This window comes from Micropterus salmoides, unplaced genomic scaffold (genome assembly GCF_014851395.1).
Source record: "Micropterus salmoides isolate LMB-PRFRI ecotype aquatic unplaced genomic scaffold, ASM1485139v1 Ms_hic_scaffold_18, whole genome shotgun sequence".
NCBI classification, from domain to species: domain Eukaryota; kingdom Metazoa; phylum Chordata; class Actinopteri; order Centrarchiformes; family Centrarchidae; genus Micropterus; species Micropterus salmoides.
Genome location: NW_024040928.1, coordinates 29,322,933 through 29,344,899, shown reverse-complemented (window position 1 = coordinate 29,344,899; position 21,967 = coordinate 29,322,933). Strand labels below are relative to the sequence as shown.

Here is a 21,967-nt window from a genome sequence, read left to right as displayed (position 1 = left end):
AGGACGTGAGCTTTCTTCTAAAACCTTAGATTAACTCTGTGGAGCCGACGTTTAAAAAGTCATGAATGGAGTTCAGGAAAAATATAACTGAAGGATGAATCTTATTATACCGACTGTGTAGCAACATGTCAGCAGCAGCAGCTTCGGTCCCTATCAGCATTACAGCTGAGCACTCAGTTCTCAGTGCACATTCACTGTAGTTACACACTTAAGTCCTAAAAAAAAAAGATTTCTTGCCACAGCAACAAGCCAAATTTGTCTCCTAGAAATTACAACCATGTGCTATGAGTCATTTGAAAGAAACGGTACGGTGCCTGAATGACGATCTTTGTCAACATAATGAAGATTTGTAAAATGTTCATGCTGAATTTATCTACAAAATAGTGACTGATAATATATCTGGTATGTTTTCCCTCAATGTCTGCTTTTGCAGTACCTTATCTTGGAGCAACTATAGCATTATTCATATTTGTTATAGCTACGTTCAGACACTCTCTGAACTCAGATGTAAGAACTCAAAAGCAAGACTGTGTGTGTGTGTGTGTGTGTGTGTGTGTGTGTGTGTGTGTGTGTGTGTGTGTGTTTGAATGTGGAGACCGAAAGCCTGACAGCTCAGCCTGTAACAAGGCTCAGTATAGTTTGCCAACAGCACCGGCTTACAGCTTTTCCCCACTCTACCATTGGATCTGCTCTGTGCGTGTGAAGAAGAATACTGTAAAGCCGTGCATGTGGGTCGCAACTTCCTGATGCGGGAGTGTGTAACTGAATGAATGTGAAGCAGTAGGTGCAGAAAACATTTAAGAAGGTATGAATCCACCAGGTGTGATAAACAGAAGGTTTCAGGTTTGTTGTTGCTTAAATACGCAAGACAAGATAAATGCTCAAGGTTCTGACTTTGTGTTTCAGCAAGAGCCATTCATAAAGTTAACGCTTATTTAGTCAGTAGAAGCTGGACTGGTGGACTGACCACAAGCACGTTCTCTTATATTTAATATACTTATACTTAGGATCATTTCCGGCGGTGTGCTGATGTTTGATTCATAAAAGATACTGAACATAAATACTGTTGCAAATTAGGGTTTAGTCTGGAATAGCCGTGGACCAAAAGAGAAAAGCAAACTTGTAACGTGTAACACCTGGCAGACTGAATATTGGGTTGACGCAAAGCTAAACGCTTAGCTTGGGAGTGGTCATTTGTGTCACATTGTTCATCAAGCAAATGCAAAGTTCACCACAGGATTGGGCGCTTAAGTGTCCCAAACTACAGTACTTAGGCCCCGCCCACACTACTGCGTTTTGGTTTTAAAACGGAGACCTTTTGCTACGTTTGCACCTCCCGTCCAGACTAAAACGGTGAAAACGAAGACCTAAAACGGAGAAGTTTGGAAACGCTGCCGACTCCGTTTTTTGTTTTAAAACTCAAAAACGGAAGACTTTAGAAACGATGACGCTCACGCTCGGCTCTCTGATTGGGTCTCATAAGTCACGCCAAGCAGAAACACGATGCTACTGACAGAGTTTTTGACACATATCGCCGTGTTTACTTTGCGGCGACTCCCAGTCTGTTTTGCGCCGCCACAGTCTCTTTAACTTGACATTCAGTAACAGTCCCAGCTCGTTATTGGTCCATGCAAAATAAAATCTGGTGCGCTTCTTCGTCTGCAGTACTTTATTCTTTCGCCAAATCTTCTGTAACAACGGAGTAGACCGTCTGCCATGTCCAGCATACGTGAACGGCCACTAGATGTGCGTTTTCAGTCGTTTTAATGTAGACGCTGAAACGCTGCTGTGGACGGAGATCGGATTCCTTTCACGGAGTAGTGTGGATGTGGCTTTAGAGATATGATAATTATGTTAAAGGAAGGTTTTACTAATAAGTACTGACAGGTGGTTTCTGTGTTTATGCTTAAAATCAGAATCTGTTTTTTGTAAACGGAGGCCTAAGATGTGCTTTGTGTGTCTGTCATTCAGGATGTCTAACGAACACAAATTGTCATTTAGTCACAAACAGAAGAGGAATTAAAAGGGAATGAAATTAGGTAGTGTCAGTTCAGTCTTCTTAACGGTCTCATAATTACAAATCCTTGTTTTCCTAGAAATTACATTTATATAGAAGACTACTTTGTTCTGCTAAAGATGTTCTGAGGTAAACATACTGTAATCACAGGATGGATCGTGTTCAGTGGGAATGTTTTCTCCTGATACGCTTCCTCATTAAGTTGATAAAAAAGGGTAATCCGGATGACATTAAGTTTCTCTCGACAGATATTTGCTGTTGCTATTTAGTGGTTTATAATTGTAATTTCTGGCTGACAGGGTTGAATTATGAGATGTGTGTCTAATAATTACAATATAAGGATCCCATAATTAAGAGCTTTTTCTTTCTTTCTTTCTTTAGGAGCTTGGAAATCAGCATTTTGAGATAAATAAAGCAGCAGTAAGTGAGACAGTGTCCAGGTGTTTGTTCAGGTGTTCTTTGGGTAATGCAGTAGGGAACCTGCTCTCACAGTCAATGTAACGTTAGACAACAACTAAATTAAAGCGATTTAAAGTTTATCCAGTCATGTTTGTAAACACAGGAGAGAGAAAAACAGGGCCTCAGTCCTGCTCCAGCGTTGAGAGGGTTGCAAATAAGAAAGTGCAGCAGTGGGTTTTTTTTATTTGAAGGGCACACTCCATTACTCTGAACATTTGGACAGATGCAGACCGATGATACTGACCCTGGAGCTGAGGTACACAATGCAGCTTTTCTGTGAAAGAATATATCCTGAGGGACTGTCCCAGAAGGTTATCCTCCCCACTGTTTACTGGTGTGGTGACTGCGTGGGTGTTGTTGTTTAGGGGACATTTAGTTTTAGCGTTTTTCCTGGTTTGGCCCAACATCAGTGTTAGACTTCACTAATGCTCTGCTGTCTAAATGGGATAGAGTTCCTCTACCCCCCGTGGGGACCTCCTGTTGGCATAATGCATTCCCTAACTCCTCATCCCAACCTTAACCATCACAACTACATGCCTGGCCCTTATTCCAACTCTAACCCTACATCCGAGTCTTAACCCTCAAACAGTTCTTCAAACTTATGAGCTCAAACATTTTGGTGCCAACAATGCTGTCAGACCACACAAGTATTGTGTGATCCGGGTTTCTGGACCCCACGAATATACTTAAACAATCCACACACACACATTTTAATCCTCAAATAAAAACATTACATTTTTTTATTTAATAAACATGGTGTCACATGTTTAACTATCACGTGCGGATGTATTTGGCTGTCACTGCACTGCACAATCCTCTAAACTATGATGGGTTAAATGTAGGGAACAAATGTGACAATGTTATTCTTATTATCATCATTTGTTATTTTAATCGATAAAAATGAAAAAAATAAATAAAAATACTTGCACATTCCTGCCAGCAGTGTTTCCAGGCCTTCTCCAACATCAGCTCCAGACTGTCCACATAGTCACCCTTCCTACTACCTGAAACACACCTGCATCGCTGAGTGATGTGCCAAAACGTACTGCCTGGGGACAAAATGTCAAATGTATAGCTTCTACATCACATAAATAATCAACCAATCATAACATCAATGAAACATGAAGTGAGATACAGCACACGATGATGGGCAGGAGAGGACACAGAGAGAATGAATGAAATCCAACCTCGCTGTGAACCGTCTCTGTCAATAAATCCAGCAGGAAGAGAACGACTAGTTTAATTTTAAAAAGATGTGAAAGGATGAGTAATCAAACGGAACACAAGTGCACAATATCCTGACGGAGATACAAGGTCAAGTCATGACACCAGCTCTGGAAACAGTCAGTTACATAAACACAGTTTAACATCCTGACAGTGTAATACAAGCAGCGGGCTGAAAGAGGGCTCGACATCACATTTACAAATAATCAGCCTTTCCTTTGCAACACGCGCACATATAGGCTAGATAGAAGAAGCGTCTCACTGAGATTAACTCTCTTTTCCTTCTCCTGGCCCAGACAGCAGCAGCACACGGAACATAAAACAGGAAGGTTACACAAAGTGACATCATATCAGATCGAATGTGATGAGAATTTCATTTTCAAGGAGTGTAGAATCAGATATGCGATTGATTAAAATAAATCAACCCGTCCTTGTACCTAAACGACAAAATAGTTCGACTGTTAGTGACTCCTGAAACAACATACGACTGTTGGAAAGTAACGGCCCAGCGACAGTTGTACTGGACCTCAAGTTTGTCACGCAAGTCTTGTTCAGCAGTTTGGTTAGGCTTTAGCAGAGACATTTTATTGAGGAGACACTTTAAGAATCCTCAGTACAACTCTATAGGGAAATCCCTCAACACCAAAGATCGGAAAACATATTTTAGCCAATCGTGTGGCTCCACTAAGGTAAGGGTCTATTACACATGCGTCATTACTACCGTGCATGTGTAGCAGAAATCTAACCTGTGGGGAAAAACGCTTTTTAAATATTATTTTGGGACAAAGTAAGCAAACTTGTTTAGCGATTTTACTGCTGATTCTATAAATGCAGTTTTTATGACAAGACAAACTGCAGTTAGCAAGTCCAAAATGACATTGGCAACTCTGGTCCGAGCAGGACTGGCGACTCTCCGGTTCCCAGCCTAATCCTTACAGACTGAGCTACTGCTGCCCCAAAACCTATGACTGTGAAAGTTCTCAGTCATCCAGGTCAGAGTTATATCCAAGGCAGCTTCAAATCAAGGACAACTGGACTTGTTTGAAGATACTTGAAGACGTTTCGCCTCTAATCCAAGAGGCTTGTTCAGTTCTGACTGACTGGCAGGGAGTCTAAGCCATTTAACCTCTGAGGGGTCATTATCAAGGAGATGGATACCTCTTGGTTCGTTAGCGTTCACATGTAAATTGGCATTCTGAGTAGCCTGACAAGAAAACACTAAATGCCTTAGACATGTAGTGCCTTTCTGAACAGTTGCAACACATTCTCACTCCTGACTCGTCACATATTGAGCTTCACACAACAGTTAGCAACAATAAATATGCAACATCCAGTTAGACTTTCAAAATAAAACGCTAGCGTTTCGAAACGGCACGTTATTAAAGTCGTGAAGCGTTGCAGTTTGGTTAGGTTTACGCACAAAACTACTTGGTTAAGGTTAAGAAAAGATCATGTTTGGGTTTAGATAACTACATACGTCAGTTAACACCCAACTTAACTTATGTCACTTGCATAACTGACACAATTTACGTTGTCATGACCAGGTTCAAAGACCATGACAAAAAGTGGGAAAAGACACAACGCCTCAAAGAGCAAGGTTTATTGTAACATGAGAGAACCAAAATAACGCTTAAATTGTGAGATGGGTTAGTCAGCTAAATCAGTAATGTCATCGTGTTACCCGATCCGGGAGGGACCACTGCAATCAGCTCCTCTAACAGAAAAACCCATCACCATTGCAGTAGTGACAAACATACACAGTCAAGCCACACAGGGGCGTCACAACGCAACTTAAATAAAAATACTTAATGTGTGTGTCTCACACAGGACACGAACCCTGGTCTCCTGGTTCAAAGTCCGGGTTCTGGCCATTCATCCATTCATCCACCCCAACCACCTCCTCACCCAGTCTGTTCTGTTAAACATCATATACCTGCCTTTACCATCAAAAACTGACACTACAGGGCTCCCCACTACGACCCTATAGGCACGCCCCGTGCATTACAAACTGATGCCGATGGGTCTTGACCTTGCGAGAACCGGTTGTAGTGGATGCCCTTTTGGCTTCGAACAAACCCTTTCCTCATTTTAATTTTTCATTCTAAATGCAACAATCTAACATGTGAGATATAAACCTGAGCCAGCTGCATCAACAGGCGGCTGTTACTCACTGCTATGAGTCCTACACTCTGTCCCCGTCCAGCTAATTGGCTCTTTCTAATGAGGACTCTAAAATGCAGCTCAATGATTACACATAACGAATAATTACTATTTGAGTGACAAAGCGCTATTGTTTCCTCCCTTTGTCCTGCAGTCTGCAGCCACAGCCGTGCGATGGCTGCCAGAATTCATTAACTCCCAAAGAGCCTGGAGCCACTAATGCTGTCAAGAAAAAGTATGATTGGTAGATGATTTATATTTGTTTTCCGCCCAGAAAACTCGAAAGGGGACGACAGGCTCGTTTCATGTTTTTATGTCAATTAATGTGCATATCTACAGCAGCAGCCTTTTAATGTCTAATTTAATCTCTTTGTTCACAGATCCGTGTTGAAATACAGCCAAAATATTTCAGTGTGTTTGCTGCAGAATAATAAAAAGTGTGGGGTTGTGATAGGAAGTTTGTTGAACACTGCGCTCCCTCAGCATCACAGGGAGAAGGAGTTCCTTCTGGTAGCTTAGGGAGCTGAAAGGTCACAGGTAGTAGATAATGAGGGTTCAGTGTTGCTGGTGCACTCCGCAGCAATGCACCATGGGAAGTGACCTGCCCTGTAGGAGCAGCTGTACCCTCCAGAACTGCTGCAAGGTGTTTCACCTGAATGTGTCTGTGCTTTTGAGGATGTGCTTCATGAAGATGGATCAGTGTGTTCATACTGTAAGACCAGGCAGTTGTCATGTGAAAACAACAGCAGATATTAATACCCAGCAAAGAGGCTGACAGGAACACTGAGTTTAGATGAGACAGTATTGTTCTGATTTCTGATGATCATGTTCTATCCATAAAAACCTAGCAAGTCAAAAACTTAGCAACAAGGAATAGGACCCCGGTGGAGACTCACTGACGGAACAGGATGGTCTTTGGTCAATATAAAGGCCGGGTCACACCAGCATTTAATCAGTTCATGTTAATCGGCTCAATCCGTGGATCCACCCATCACTGAATCTGTGTGAATTTTGGTGTCGATTTCGACTTTTGCGACATTAACATGGAAATTTGCCACCTTGACGTTTCTCTCCCTGTCTCCATCAGGTACAAGGCGATAGTGAACCCGATGGACATCCAGACGTCCAGTGCTGTCTTCTGGACGTGTCTGAAGGCTGTTTCTATCTGGCTGCTGTCCGTCCTGTTGGCTGTTCCTGAGGCCATTTTCTCACAAGTTGTCTCCATGCAGGTAAAATAAAGACACTGGAAATACAACAAACACTTCTGAAATACTACAACAACAACCACCATACCTACAATAATGAAGTAACGCCCCCATACAAACGTTTTCTTCTTGAGGATTGGTCTCTAACCCCGGCCCCAAATTAAGGGCGGCACTTTGATATTATCATATATAATATTTCAGTGGAATTATGATACAATCGTATGGTGCAGGGGTGTGACGAGAACTCGTGCCACGAGATATCGCAAGATTAAATCAGATTAAAAAGCTCGCGAGACTCGCGCATATTACATGTTTCACACATCGTCAAGCCGCACATTAATTTTTTCATGCAGTGAAATACAAATGTAGAACTGATAAGATTAAACTCACAGAGCGAAATCAACTCCGCCCAGCTGTTAGACACCAGCTGAACCTGCTCACGCTGTGAGTCCAGACTTTTTCATATACAGTCAGTGGTCCAGACAGAGTGCAGGAGACAAAGCTGGAGTAACGACCCCCACCACCACCACATGTTTAGTTTACTTGGTAAATTTGCTTAATTCCTGGATTCCTGTGGGGTGGTGATTATATTTTTTGATCGAGAGAACACAGACATGTTGGAGAGATTCTGAATGTGCAGAAAGTTTTGACCATGAGCAGAAAATCTGCTGAAACACAGGAGCTATTAAAGTCCAGGAGTTTAGAGTGCGAACTATGGGGGAGCCAATGGGAGCTTAGCTCCCCTACAAGCATGATTTGTGATATTTTGAAGGGTCTCTAAAATATTGACAGCATGATTTATTGCCATTAATCTCTATATTTCTCTATCATCATGGATCCGTGCGTAAAACCAGGAGTGTCAGACTTCATTCAGCCAGAGGGAACGATCACCGACCGTACGCAGCAGGCCGGTCGCTCTGCGATCTCCTGTCCCTGGTCCGCCTCGCTCCCTCTCCGGTACTGGTTGTGCCGCTAGTACGACCGACACGCTGTGAACGGTTTGTGATCGTTCCCTCTGGCTGGATGAATATTATGCATGGTGATCCGTGCACTACTGCAGCTGGAATTTCTAAATTCTTCCCTCTCACGGGATAAAGAAAGGTCAGGTCACAAACACAACCGCAGCGTGTGAAGCGTAATTGTAGCAAAATGGCTACATATGATAATAATATAATAAGACAAACATGCTGCAGCTATTAATGATTCAGCAGTAAGAATCACAGTCTGGTGACGACAGGCTGATCTAACATTTATGAACTTTGATCTACTAAAATGAATGTATATTTTGTGATAGTGCACTGGTGGTGTATCAATATTCCATCCGTCCATCCATCGTCAACCGCTTATCCTGCGTACAGGGTCGCGGGGGGGCTGGAGCCAATCCCAGCTTACATCGGGCGCAAGGCGGGGTACACCCTGGACAGGTCGCCAGTCCATCGCAGGGCTGTATCAATATTATCAATATTAATTAATTAACAGAATTTTGGTTTTAGTCTTTTTGAATCAATTAATGGGAGAGTTGTTGTCAAAATAATGTGTACTGTGACACAGCCATCTAGCAAACAGCTGGATTTGGCTGTAACATGATCTGATCCTGACCTTCTGAGCGTTCAGACTAAATGTGTGCTGTTCATCACTTACTGCTGAAGGCTCACCGTCTCCGTGGGGCTTCCCTCCAGACAAACGCTCCCCTGACAGCCGTAAACTCTTTCAGAGTCAGATTTCTGAATGAGCTTCCATCTGTTTTATGATCGTTACTGATGTGTTGGCTGTTCTCTCCTTTACGCTCCTTTTCTCCTTCACTTTTCTCTCTACTTCTGCTCCTTCTTCTCATCTCTTCTTCCCTTTGCTCCTCTTCTGTTTGCTTTCTCTGTGTTCTCTATCATCATTGCTGTTTTCTTCTGATTCACTCTCATCTCCTTGTCTCCTCCCCTCTGCTCTCCACTCCTGGTCTCCTTTTCTTTTCTCATCTCCTCTCCCCGTCTCCTTTCCTTGCCTCTTGTCCTCCCCTCTGCTCTCCCCTCTCCTCTCTCAGGGTCACAGGGACAACACTAACGTCACCTTTGTGAACTGCGTGCCCTACCCGCTGTCCAATCAGATGCATCCCAAGATTCACTCTGTGATGATCTTCCTGGTTTACTTCCTGATCCCTCTGGCCATCATCTCGGTGTATTACTACCACATCGCCCGCACGCTCATCAAGAGCGCCCATGACATGCCGGGGGAGGTCAGCGAACACACCAAGAGACAGGTGACAGATGAATGAATGAATGAATGAGCTCTTTGTCACATGAGATTCTGAAGGCACTTTGTGGAGAGCATGCTTGCGTATGAGGCTTTATAACGCTAACAGCATTTATATGTTTTGTCAAAACAGATTTTCAACCAAACATCTGTTGTTTCCTTCTGCAAAATGACGTGTGTGTGTTTGTTTACAGCAGTTTATGAAACCTGAGGTTCTCTCGTGGCAATAATGTCTCACAAAGAGCGTTGAAAAAAGAAACTGACAAACTACTTTGTTTATTATTATTAGCGAAGATTTTAATGAATCTTCCTGGGGTCCAGAGCTGACACACTTTACATAACTCATTACATTAAAGTCAGTGGTGTATAAAGATCACAGAGAGCCGTGGCGTGTTTCCTCTGTCAGTGTCTTATCTTGTTGGATTAATCTCATGTAGCCTTGTTATTCTGGCTTTTCCGGTTAAGTTAGCGAGACAACCAGCTGATCAGTAATTGGCAATAAAACGTTAGCTAAACTTTTACTGCTCTGGTAGAAATGTAGTTGGATTAACTTCATGTAGTTGTTCTGCAGCGCTCTGTTACGGCTTTGTGACGTGGACAGAAATGTGCCGTTACCTTCCTGAGATAAACAGATATTCTGAATATTATTGGCAATAAAACGGTAACAGCAGGGAAGCTCAGATCAGCAGCTAAACTTCACATTTTACTGCCCTGCTGGAAAACATGTATTTCTTTTTACTGCTAATGTTGATATATAACAAGACCGCGTGCCTGTCAAGTGACCAATAATAAATACTTTCAGAATTAGAATTTTTTTTTTATAGTGCCTCACCACTGTGCACACAACTGTGTAATTTGTACTTTCACATTAAAAACGTTGCACCGTTTTACTACAAGCTGAAATTATGGCTGTCAGTACGACTTTGTGTTTCTGTTGTATTTTTAAATATTTAAAAAAAACATTTTGGTAAGATTTGCAGATTGCTTATCTAATTAATTAAACACAGCCAGATCCTCACCAATGCCTCTGTAAACTTCATGTATTATGTTATTTATAATGGACTGTGGTGCAGAAACAGTGAGGCCTACATTGTCCTGGTATCTGTCAGTGGCCGTACTTGATGTGACAGTGTTTCTGAGATGTGAGATGTCATTTACTTTGGTATGTCAGTCCAGATGATCAAACCCTTCCAAGATGTAAAATCCTGTATTACAGGAGTGTGAGACATCATGTAGCACTTCATTTCTTCATGTGGCTGTTGTTTATTAATGAACAAGTAACAATAATATTCATAAAAAACATTTGTTTTTACTGTAGCTATACAACTCGCTCGGATGCCACAACCTTTAACGTGTATTAATAAAACCACCTCATTGTGACTGAACATGAATCTACATCAATAAAAAAAAAAAGTGCATTTATTGTTTAAAACATTCATGTACAGTTCCAGTCACCACTGAACATACAGATTAGGTGGAATATTTATTGAAATAATCAAAAGAATGAGAGTTCATATAAAAACGGAGCACGAATAGTGAGAAACTGGCAGAGTTATGCTTCCTTCTGTTAAGCGGGTCATCTACGTACCAAAAGATGTCTCTTCATATTCTTTTTGAGAGATAATTTATTTTGTATTATATTTGGGTGTAAATTAGTTAAACTGTTAGTCCTTAGGCCGGGTACCAAAATATGAGCATCACCAGCCAATCTGTTGTTGTGTTCCTGCAGTCGACTATTTATTGGAATAAAAACGTTCTGTGAGTTAATGGAGCAGCCATGTTTCAGGAAATCCTTTGCTCAGCGGTGAGCCATGAGAGGCTGGAGTGTAACTTTTCAGCACAGACAGAGCTTCCCAGAACCAGTCTTGCAGCTCTGTTTTGTGCGACTTGTAATTTTGGTTTAAAGAATGGAGATTATAAAATCTGATCTGCAGCATTATTAAAGCAAGGCAAGGCCACATTTCAACAAGGTAATCCACAGTGCTTTACATAAAACATAAAAGCAACAGGGAAATATAACAAAAAAAGTTTTAAAAGAGTTCACTGGCAGGTTCACTGAAAATCTAAAAACAAAGAAAAATAAAACAGGGAAGTGAAAGTTATCAATCTACAGCTTTAAATTTGATCCCGTGGTAAAAAGAAAAGTCTTCAGTCTGGAATTAAAAGAACTGAGAGTTTCAGCAGACCTGCAGTTTTCTGGGAGTTTGTTCCAGATATACGGAGCATAAAAACTAAACACTGCTTCTCCTTGTTTAGATTTGACTCTGGGGACAGAAAGCAGACCTGATCCAGACCACCTGAGAGGTCTGGAAAGATCAGAAATGTATTTTGGCCCTAAACCGTTCAGTGCAGTACTTTGAAATCAATCCTCTGACAGACAGGTGTAAAGACCTCAGAACTGGAGTGATGTGATCCACCTTTTTGGTCTTAGTGAGGACTTTTTTGGACGTAGTCGAGTCGACTGAAGATAAATGCATGGATAGTTTTTTCCAGGTCCTGCTGAGACATTTAATCCTTGATATATTCTTCAGGTGATAGTAGGCTGACTTTGTAATTGTCTTAATGTGGCTGCTTAAATTCAGGTCCATGACTACACCAAGATTTCTTGCTTGATTTGTGGTTCTTAACATTACTGACTGAAGCTGAGCGCTGACTTTCAATCATTCTTCCTTCGCTCCAAAAGCAGCACATGTGGTTACCACTGTTTTATGTTATACAGTATTACAGATCACTGAGTTCAGATGGAACAACCGAGGGCATCAAACATGTCCAAAATAAAACAGAACAACAACTGGTGTTAATTAATTCATTTATCACTAAGTAACCATGAACCATTTATTAATCACAGAGGGTTTAACAAAACTTTATTCAAGACCCTCTATAAAAACTAAAGACTCTGTGTTCAGATGAGGAAAAATATAATAAAGAAGACGGTTAACAACGTTGTCTGACACTCGCATGATCGTGTGCCTGCCCCAGCTTTTGTCTTCTTACTTGCATGATTTCTTTCCTGCCATGTAAATCCGAGAAAGGCGAGCTCCACCACCCAACGTTCACTAAATAGATATTCACTAGCATGGACCACACCATCAACAGATCTCTTTAAATGATTTATTGATGAACAAAAAGAATGTGCGAGGCTTGGACTCGCTGAAAGCAGTGTTTCTATGGTGCTGTGGGGAAGCTTCGATAGGAAATCTGCCGCAGCACCCGGGCACGACGGACCCACTCTAAACCCCACGGAGAGGAAGAAGGAGGCGAGGAAACAAGATGTCTGCAGAATATAAGAGCAAAGAAGAGGAGTTGGGTTATGAGGGTATGAGTGGTGTGATTGAGGTGCGGTCCTGCTCCTGAAACTCTGCTGAAAAGTTTCACTTTTCACCATAAATAGATTAAAAAATAGGTTTCATATGAAAATATAAAAAATCCAAATCACCCATCAATACACATTAACGCATTCTCAATCTGTAACGATCTTTTCAAATCCAAAATTAACAGACTGTAAGTGCAACGGACCATTTGAATGAGTTCGAACTGAACCTGCTGCAAGATATATTACCCTGTGAGAAAACCGGGCTGCTGTTAGTCTCTCAGAGAGTAACAAGATTATAGATAAAGGCTGTTCGAGGACTATGTAGACTCCAACACGTCGGAGTTAGCCTGAGTTTAGGATCTAAAGGGCTGCATAAGAATTAGTTTGCAGGAGTTATTCACTCAAACTTTATATTCATTTTTAAAAAGTAAATGCACCGGTGGACAGAGAGAAAGGGCAAAATAAAACCAAAAGACTGTAAGTGCAGTCTGGCATTTCTAACACTTCCAAAAGAGATAAACAGTCTGAAAGTTTACTTTAATGGGGATCAACTGGGACGTGATGCTTTTTGCACCCACACCTCCTACTCCCACGGCTGCCTCGGTAAATATCTCAGCCGTGAGGGAGGTCTGGTGGAGGACTGTGTCAGCCGGAGTGAGTAATCACTTCACACCAGTTTGATCTTCACAGACGGAGGAGAGGTCAGAGGGAGAGGGGAGCTGAATTATTAAAGACCAAACTGCAGCAGGTCAGATCAGGTGCATGTGATCCATGATGGAGTGGCAGGGCCGGGAATTACTGCCACAGCCGAAGGGATTACCACGATAATAACCATTGTTAATGATTCAGTATGATACAGTCCTACAGCGCTAAGTCGGTACAACGGGGCGGGGCGGGGGGGGCTTGACTTGTTTCAAGTGACGTTAAACTTGTTTCAGGGGATTAGAGACATGGAGATGTTTCAGATGACTTAAGGCGTTTGGCTTTCCCCTTTACATTATTGTGTCATATATCTGTTGTGCATGTAATAGTTTTGCAGAGCGAAAAAGTCCACCCCAAAGGGAGTTCCCATCTCCCACAGAAACCGCTGCTCTTGAACTGCCAGAAAACAGCTCGATCGTAGTCCAGCCTTTCACTTCCATAATGGATACTCGTCATGATGCTCGCCTGGCGGCTAGTGTGGCACGCCCTCAAAAACACCCTACCGAACGTTAGAGACCCTCCAGGCAGTGGACATAATGTTGTTAAGTGATGTAGAGACAGCTCTTTCTCCGGGTTACTCTGCTTCTGATTGGCTAGTAGTCCTTACCCAGGTACCGCGCATGTCCAACATAGATTGAATAGAAGTGAGATGCTTCACTCCATAGCTAAAACAGGGTGAAAATAGGAGCTGCAGTATGACAAATATATTTATATGTTGTTTTTTTTAATAAAACCATGTAAAGCTGTCCTGGTATGAACCTGAGAATGAGCAGAATATGACCTCTTTAAGACTGGACTTGTTTCCAACGGCTGGAGACTTGATTTGGACTTGTTTCAACTGACCAGTAAGTTTTTTTCAAAAATAGTTAAGACTTGAACTTGGACCTATTTTAAAAGCCCAGTGACTTTGAAATGTTTTGCAACTGGACTCTAAATTACTTGGAGTTGAAAATGAATTGAGACATGAACTAGACTTGCCCTGGTGGTTGTTGCATGTAAGTTAGGGTAAAAACTTGTTGTTATAAGTTGTTATTTTTCATACTCTGTGTGGAGCCCATTAACCGAAGGCGTCAACCTAAAACACATAAATACAGGCATTTCAGCGACATAAAGATCAGAGTTCTGCTGCAGCCCTGTGTGTCTGAGGGGCCACTTTGCAGTGAAGTTGACCTCGACACACTCAGGGTTAATGGAGAGTCGCTGACTAACAAACAGTGAATCAACATGTGACGCTGAGTGCTGAGAGAGGAGGATCATCGGAGACGCTCACTGAAACGTGAAACACACACTCTGATGGGCGGAAGCATTCGTCTTATGCTGCAGCTGTACATAGATAACACCCTCATTTTGGTCTGCTCTTATCATTTACAAGCAGTCATCAGTCGGGCATGAGGATCAGAAGCAAAAACTACTTGAGAGAGACCCAAAATATTCCTGAGTCTGTGATGATCATTTCTAGGAAACTGTCCCGGTGAGAAGTTGATTCATAAATTCATTTACACAACAGAACCATCACATTGACTTTGTGAAGAAATAAAGCAACCCCTTGCCTCCGATGATCTCGAGTATAAGCTATACTACAAGGCCTAATGCATGTGGACGCCACTGTCTACATATGTTTGTGGTCTAGGCCGCTAAATTCTAATTACAGGGAAATCTAGATGCTGCAGCATACAATCGTATTTTACATAATAGAGCCCTTCCAACTTTGTTGCAACAGGAAGACTTTTATTTACAGCTTTTAATGCCCTTGTTCACAAATTCTTTATTTCTCCAGGACGTTTTCTGGAAATAACAGCCTGTTCTCATTCCCAGAGCATCAAATACCTACACTTTGTCACTTTCTTTAGTGTCTGGTACCAACACACATGGCACTTATTTGCATAGTCATAAGAACTGGAGGAAGAAGCCCTTTAGTGCCTTTGTTTAACACTAAAAGAGCTACTATAAATAACAGAAAAGTCAGAGTAAGGAGGTGGTTGGGGTGGACCCCAGGTGGCCAGTGTTTGTTTCCTGTGTGAAATAAAAATCAACACCGACTGTTTTTGGCCCTATGTAGATACGTAACTTATTTAACTTAAGTACCACAATTATTTTAACCCAAACTATGGTCTTTTCCGATACTAAACCAAGTAGTTTTGGTGCCTAAACATCAGCAAACGGTGCCGTTTCACACCGTTAGCCACTGTTTTGAAGTCTAACCACAATCTACTACATACATTACCAAATGTTTTGGGTCACCTTTGCACAATGCAGACAGGCAAGTACCTTTCTACTGGCAACCGCCAAACCCAGACTCAGCCATCGGATTGCCAGACAGAGAAGCGTGATTCGTCAGTCCAGAGAACACGTCTCCACCGCTCTAGTGTCCAGTGCATCCGACGCTTTGCATTGCACTTGGTGATGCAAAGCTTGGATGCAGCTGCTCGGCCATGGAAACCCGTTCCATGAAGCTCTCCATGCACTGTTTTCAGCTAATCCGAAGGCTACTCTGCGTTTGGAGGCCTGTAGCTATTGTCTCTGCAGAAACTTGGAGACGTCTGCTCACTGTGCGCCTCAGCATGAGCTCACCCAGCTCTGGGATTTTATGTGGCCGACCACTTCATGGCTGAGTTTCTGTTGTTCCCAATCGCTTCCACTTTGTAATAATACCACTAACAGTTGATCGTGGAATATTTTGTAGTGAGGAAATTTCACGAATGAACTTATTGCACAGGTGGCAACCTATCACGCTTGAATTCACTGAGCTCCTGAGGGCGACCCATTCTTTCACAACCAAGTGGCCATGGAAGTGATTGGAACTCCTGAATTCACTGATTGAAGGCTCACCAGGACATTAAAAAGCAACTCCAAGGGATCTTGACCAAGTGTTCGTATGTGATGCTCTGGGGTGAGAACAGGTTGGAAAGAAACAGCTCGCGCTCAACAGATAAATGGCTGCATAGGTCGATTATGCAGCAGCTTATTACGACTCATATTTACATTTTGTTTGGCCACAACCTCTAGAGCCAGAAGAAGTCGGGTGATGTAGTATAAAGAGCAACAAAGTCCATGTAAGGAGGTGGTGAGGTGGATGTATGTGTCCTATGTGGAAGATAAGTTAAATAACGTTTTGTAGATGACTTATGTCATGTAAGTTGTGTAATGTACTTATTTTAACCCAAACCATGATCTTTTCCTAACCGTAACCAGCCGTTTTTTTTAGCTTAAACCAAACGTCACGTGACATAACGCACTAAAGGTCCGGCACGCCTGTTGCTGGACTGGTACCTGCCAACGCTCGTACGTGTCATTTTGAGGAATGGTCATACATGTAGCTATACTTCCAATGGTCATATATGTCGTTTAGGGACACTTGATAATCAACCTATTTTGTTGTCTGGGTATGAGGATGTGTTGAAAGAACCATAATTGCACTTGACTGGTCACCGGGACAGAAAACCTGCATGTATAGAATCAGCAGTAAAATCTGATAAAATCTCTGGATGACTTTGCCCTAAAATAAGGTTTTCCCCACCGGTTATACTTCTATGCATGGTAGAAGTGACGCACGTGTACTGGACCCTTCCGTCAGTGGAACCCCACGATTGGTTGAAATACGTTTCCCGCCTCGGCTGTTAAAAGCAAAAGATTGGCTTTCTAACTGGAGGGGCGGGACCTCTATGGCATTATGGGCTTTCCCCATAGATTGTATTGAGGATTCTGAAAGAGGCGGGTTTCCTCTTAAAACGTCTCTGGCTGAATATGCAAACATTTGTGGTTTGTCCACAGGCGAGCATACAATGCAAGAATGAAGAAAATTTCATTAAATTATTAGGAAACTGAGCCAACACGAGCCAGTCCTGATCACCAGCACTAATGTTGGACCTCACTGATGCTCTGGTGTCTGAATGGGAGCGAATCCCTGCAGCTGGTTCAACATCTGGTGGAAAGACTGTTACCGGCAGAGTGAACGCTGATAGAGCAGCACACTAACGAAGATGGTCGAACATGGCGGTACCCTGTCCAACAAATACTGTAACATTTTTAACATTAAAAATCTCCCTCCTCACTTCCTCCCTCTGTGTCTCGGTCCATCTCGTCAAATCGTGTGTCAAATTCCTCTCACTGCAGTTAAATCCATCTGTGCTGCCTTGTGGGCGGGGGCGGGGGTGATGATGCTATCAGTGCTTTGTTAAATGGGAAAAGCTTCACATCTATAGGATGTTAGGAGCCAATTGCTACATTAACTGCAGACGCCCACATCAATACCAAACACGCTTACCATCTTATCTGAGAGCAAAGCTAATTCATTATGTTCCCAGAGATAAGAAATAGATTAGAGGACACACAAACAGCAGCTGCACGCACACACACCAGAGTAGGGATGCTACATGTCAGACCACATTATCTATAGTCAGAGGATGCCTTCCCGAAGACGTTCACAGAAATTAATAAGAAATACTTTACCTCAGAAGTACTATTTAAAGTAAACAAGACGAAAGGTAAGCTAAGACTTCTCCTACAAACTCAGAGAAACAGAATTACTTTAGACACAAACATTAAGGGATAGAAACGCTACTACAAAAGAAAAACACAAATTAGCCAAATCACTGGAATATAAAGCAAGAAGTTAAGATTGTCTAGTAAAAATGTGAATGAAATGAAAATAGGTCCCTCCAAATATCACTGAGTGCTGACATTTATACATTAAATAGTCTGTAGTTTGTTGATGCTGAAGAGATTATAAAGTTTGTGACAATAAGAAGAGCAAGTTATCTAACAAATTCCTTACTTCCCAGTACAGTATTATGGAAATTTAACAATAATATGTCGCAAGAAGGTGAGAGTGATTTGTTGAGAGATGTTCCATGACAGTTTGTCATCAATGAATAAATTGATTGCTGATTAATATAAGTGTGTCATCTTAATAATAATCACCTTGACCACGACCTTTGAAAAACACAATTTGATTTATTCAATTAAAGGCGGCGACTCGTTTATTTTAAACCTTTTCTTCAGACATGATCACGACACAGTAATGTGAAATGATGAGAGTTGGAAGATCAATGAAAATAGCAGTGGTCCATGAATAGAACCTGCATGGTTTTACATCGATTATCACACAATGACTGCTGATAAGGTAGCAGGACGCAGGAGACTGGGCCCAAATGCAGATAACGGATACAGATACAGTTGAGTTTTTAATTAAAAAAATAAACACAGCAGGCCGGTGATATGAGGAAAAACTGGGGAAGCAGTCCAAGAAGCAAACAAATCCAGAGAGCAGGTAAGAACTGAAATCCAGAATCCAAAGTCCAGAATCAGGTGGCTAAAAATCACTAGAAATGCACAAACCAGGACACACAAGGAAGAGGGAAAAGACTAAATAACTGGTGGGACAGTACATTTTCTAAGTACTGTTAGTACTGTACTTTGAGGTACCTGTACTTTACTTGAGTATTTCCTTTTCGTGGCGAGGGAGATATTGCACTTTTTACTTCACTACATTTATCTGACTGCTTCAGGTACTTTACAAATTAAGGTTTTTACTCACAAAACACATGAGGAGTTTATAAAATATGATGTTTTTTTATACGTTAAACTACGTTTAAAGAAGTACAGCTAAAACGATTAGTCATTTTTCATGCAGAAACATTGGATTGGTTGAATGCAGCTTTAATAATGTTGAAGTTTAGGACTGTTGGTAGGACAAGACTGGGTACTGTCAGAATTTTAACAAACAATTAATCGATTAATGAATTAATGATTAATTTCAGCAAATTAATTCATGTTGAAAATAATAGTTCAAAATGAGCTCCAGTTTCAACTGTAAAATCCTGCTTTTACATTAAAGCATGAGGACTAATTATTAGAATCACATGGGACATTTTTCTGCATTGACCTACTTTTACTTTTAATACTTATGTACATTTTCCTGATTATCCAGTGGATGTAAAAAAAATATAAGTCCACACACCCCTGTTAAAATGCCAGGTTCTTGGTTCCAGGTGATGTAAAATAACGAGACAAAGATAAATCACGTCAGAACTTTTTCCACCTTTAATGTGAACAATTGAATTAAAAAAACAAACTGAAATCTTCGAGGCGGAAAAATGACAAATAAAAACCTTACAATAAGTGTGCACACCCTCTTATAACTGGGGATGTGGCTGTGTTCAGAATTAACCAATCACATTCAAACTCAGGTTATCTACAAGTCATTACACACCTGCCGTCATTTAAAGTGACTCTGATTAATCATAAATAAAGTTCAGCAGTTCTAGGAGGATTTTCTTAGTTGCCTCTCAGGCCCTTTCTACATGAACACGGGTATTTTAATCGACAAGTGGTCCCAACTTTCTGTCATTTTCATTACGGCTTCTAATCCCTAGCATCTCTCTGTCCACTGTGTCCGCACGGACAAGTAGCATGTACATAACTCAGAAGAGAGCTCGCGGTCCGCTGGATTTTAGGTGTAAGAAAGGCAATTTGTGAGTAAATGACAGCAAGGTACAGAAGAAAGAGAGACGTGTGTATTAATGGCTTGTTGTGGAGTTATTTCGTTCACCGCGGCTCTGTCTACAGCAGAACAGCTGCTCTAGAGTGACGTCAAAGTCGCATCAATTCCGTGGTCAGACTCAGGCCGCATTTAAAAAGATCCGATCTGTATCGGATTTGGACCACATATGGAAGTGGCCCAAATCCGAACTGGAAAAGATCAGATTCCATGTGACTTGGCCTGTTTTCACTGTCAAAAAAAATTCACTTTGGCCTGCAGTTTGAACGCAGCCTTTGATGTAAACAGACCCTCAAACCATTTCAACACACTGCCTTTTAAATCGTAGCCACATAATTTAGTAAGCAAATGTTGAACTTTCGAAATCTGTAGATGAAGAGTATTTCTTTCAAAAAGGACAGGTGAGTAGAGGGCAATCTGAGGGTTAATACTTGGGTTTTAGGCGTAGTGTTAGAATTAGATTAAGGTCAGGGGTAGAGTTGGACTCCTAATTGTTATGGTAAGGGTCTAGGGAATGCATTAAGTCAGTCCCCATGAACACAGTGACAAATGGACTAATGTAAGTGTGTGTGCTGTAATGAAAAGAACAAAAATGACTTTGAAGTCTACTAAATAAAACACTCACAGCATCGCTCCTTGCTTCCAGACAGAAGGATGTACTTAACCGCAATGAGATGAATTAGATGAGCCACATTACAGTGATAGTGAAAGAGAGACGGAGGAGGATTTCTAACGTTCAGCAGATGTTGGAGGTTAAATGCAGCTGAATTTTTTTTTTTTTTTTTTTTTTTTTACCCGAGAGCTGAAATTAACTCTTCAGGTTTGCAGCTATCAATTTTAAAAGCTGGTGGAGAAACTAAAAGCCTGCAGCAGATCCTCGGGAAAATTAAAGCATTTACCTGTGAGGTGTTATAACGGAGCAGACATCCAGAGAAGTGTTACTGGTGATATGGAAGCCCGGCAAAAAGTGCTTCCAGAGATAAACTGGAGCTCTAAAAAAGCTCTAGAAAGACAACAGTAAGAAAAGGCAACTGATGAAAAGATCAGATTCCATGTGACAAAAATGGTCTTGTTACGTTGTCAAGGGTCCAGACGATCCAATCCAGTAAAAACCTTTAGTCCAAAACACACTATTCATCAATAAATCCCCAGCAGCCATGGCTCGTATGTCATAACCGTAATAAGTCCGATTTGAATGTAAACAACTACGATAGCTTGTATTCAAAGTCACCGCTGAACTCTGACCTTTTGAGTGACACCAAATCCGACTAAATAGGAGCTCACATGTCCGTTTAACCGCCCTGTAAGGAAGGGCCAGCCCCTATTATTTCATGGGTAGGCCGAGCCAGTTGCAACCAGTTGTGCCGATGACTGGCACTTCATGTAGCCAATAAAATTCTGAAAGTAACGATATCCACCTTTAAGTAGGAAGTTCATGATCTACCAGCAAAAAAACCAAGGGGGTAAGCCACAGTTGAAACAGTGAAGCCCACCAAAGCCTGCACGGACGGTTCCATGTAGGCCCAAAACCCTGGGACATCCCGTTGCGCACGAGAGATGGAACCGCATTGCTTAGATTATAAACTTTCAGTGAATCTAAAACAACTATTCGGCGATCGGTGATGCTACGTTGGTGTTTGTCAGGTGAGCCTCGTAAGTGGGCGGATTAATCAGTGACGATCCGAGTTAGTCAAACACACTGAGCCATGAACGTTTTTGTTGGCGCATCTCTGCAGCTACCAGAATTACGGTGTTTCTGCTGTTGCTTTACGTCATTAAACCACGGTTATGCTGCGCGATCACGCGCAGTAGACGCTAGTGCCAACAGGAAGTAGCCCTGTAGTAGTATTTTATTGGTCCAAAACTGGCTTCACTGCTCTCCATTCAAATCAGCGGGGTGGCTTTGTCCAGTAATATACTGTCAATGAAAAAAACACGTCTGCGTCGAGCTGTCGGCTGATACGGAGCGATGCGATTTAGTGTGTTTAAACTTTTATTAATCAATTCAAGCAGCACTTACAGTCATTCTGACTTTTGGGTTAGACACTCAAGAGTGTTAAGCCCATAACATGCATATACTCCAAATGGTTCAACAACTACATTCAATTTACTTTGGATATGCCTTGAATAGGCATTTTGCATGA

The 21,967-nt window shown here is 41.7% G+C and overlaps 1 protein-coding gene across 1 annotated transcript in view; it reads left to right on the top strand.

The window, feature by feature from the left end:
• nmbr (neuromedin B receptor) overlaps positions 1 to 21,967 on the top strand; it is a 73,010-nt gene that overhangs the window by 17,701 nt on the left and 33,342 nt on the right. The window contains exons 2-3 of the mRNA XM_038727764.1: positions 6,948 to 7,089; positions 9,101 to 9,316. Coding sequence (XP_038583692.1) covers positions 6,948 to 7,089; positions 9,101 to 9,316 — 358 coding nt within the window. The remainder of the gene's footprint in view (positions 1 to 6,947; positions 7,090 to 9,100; positions 9,317 to 21,967) is intronic.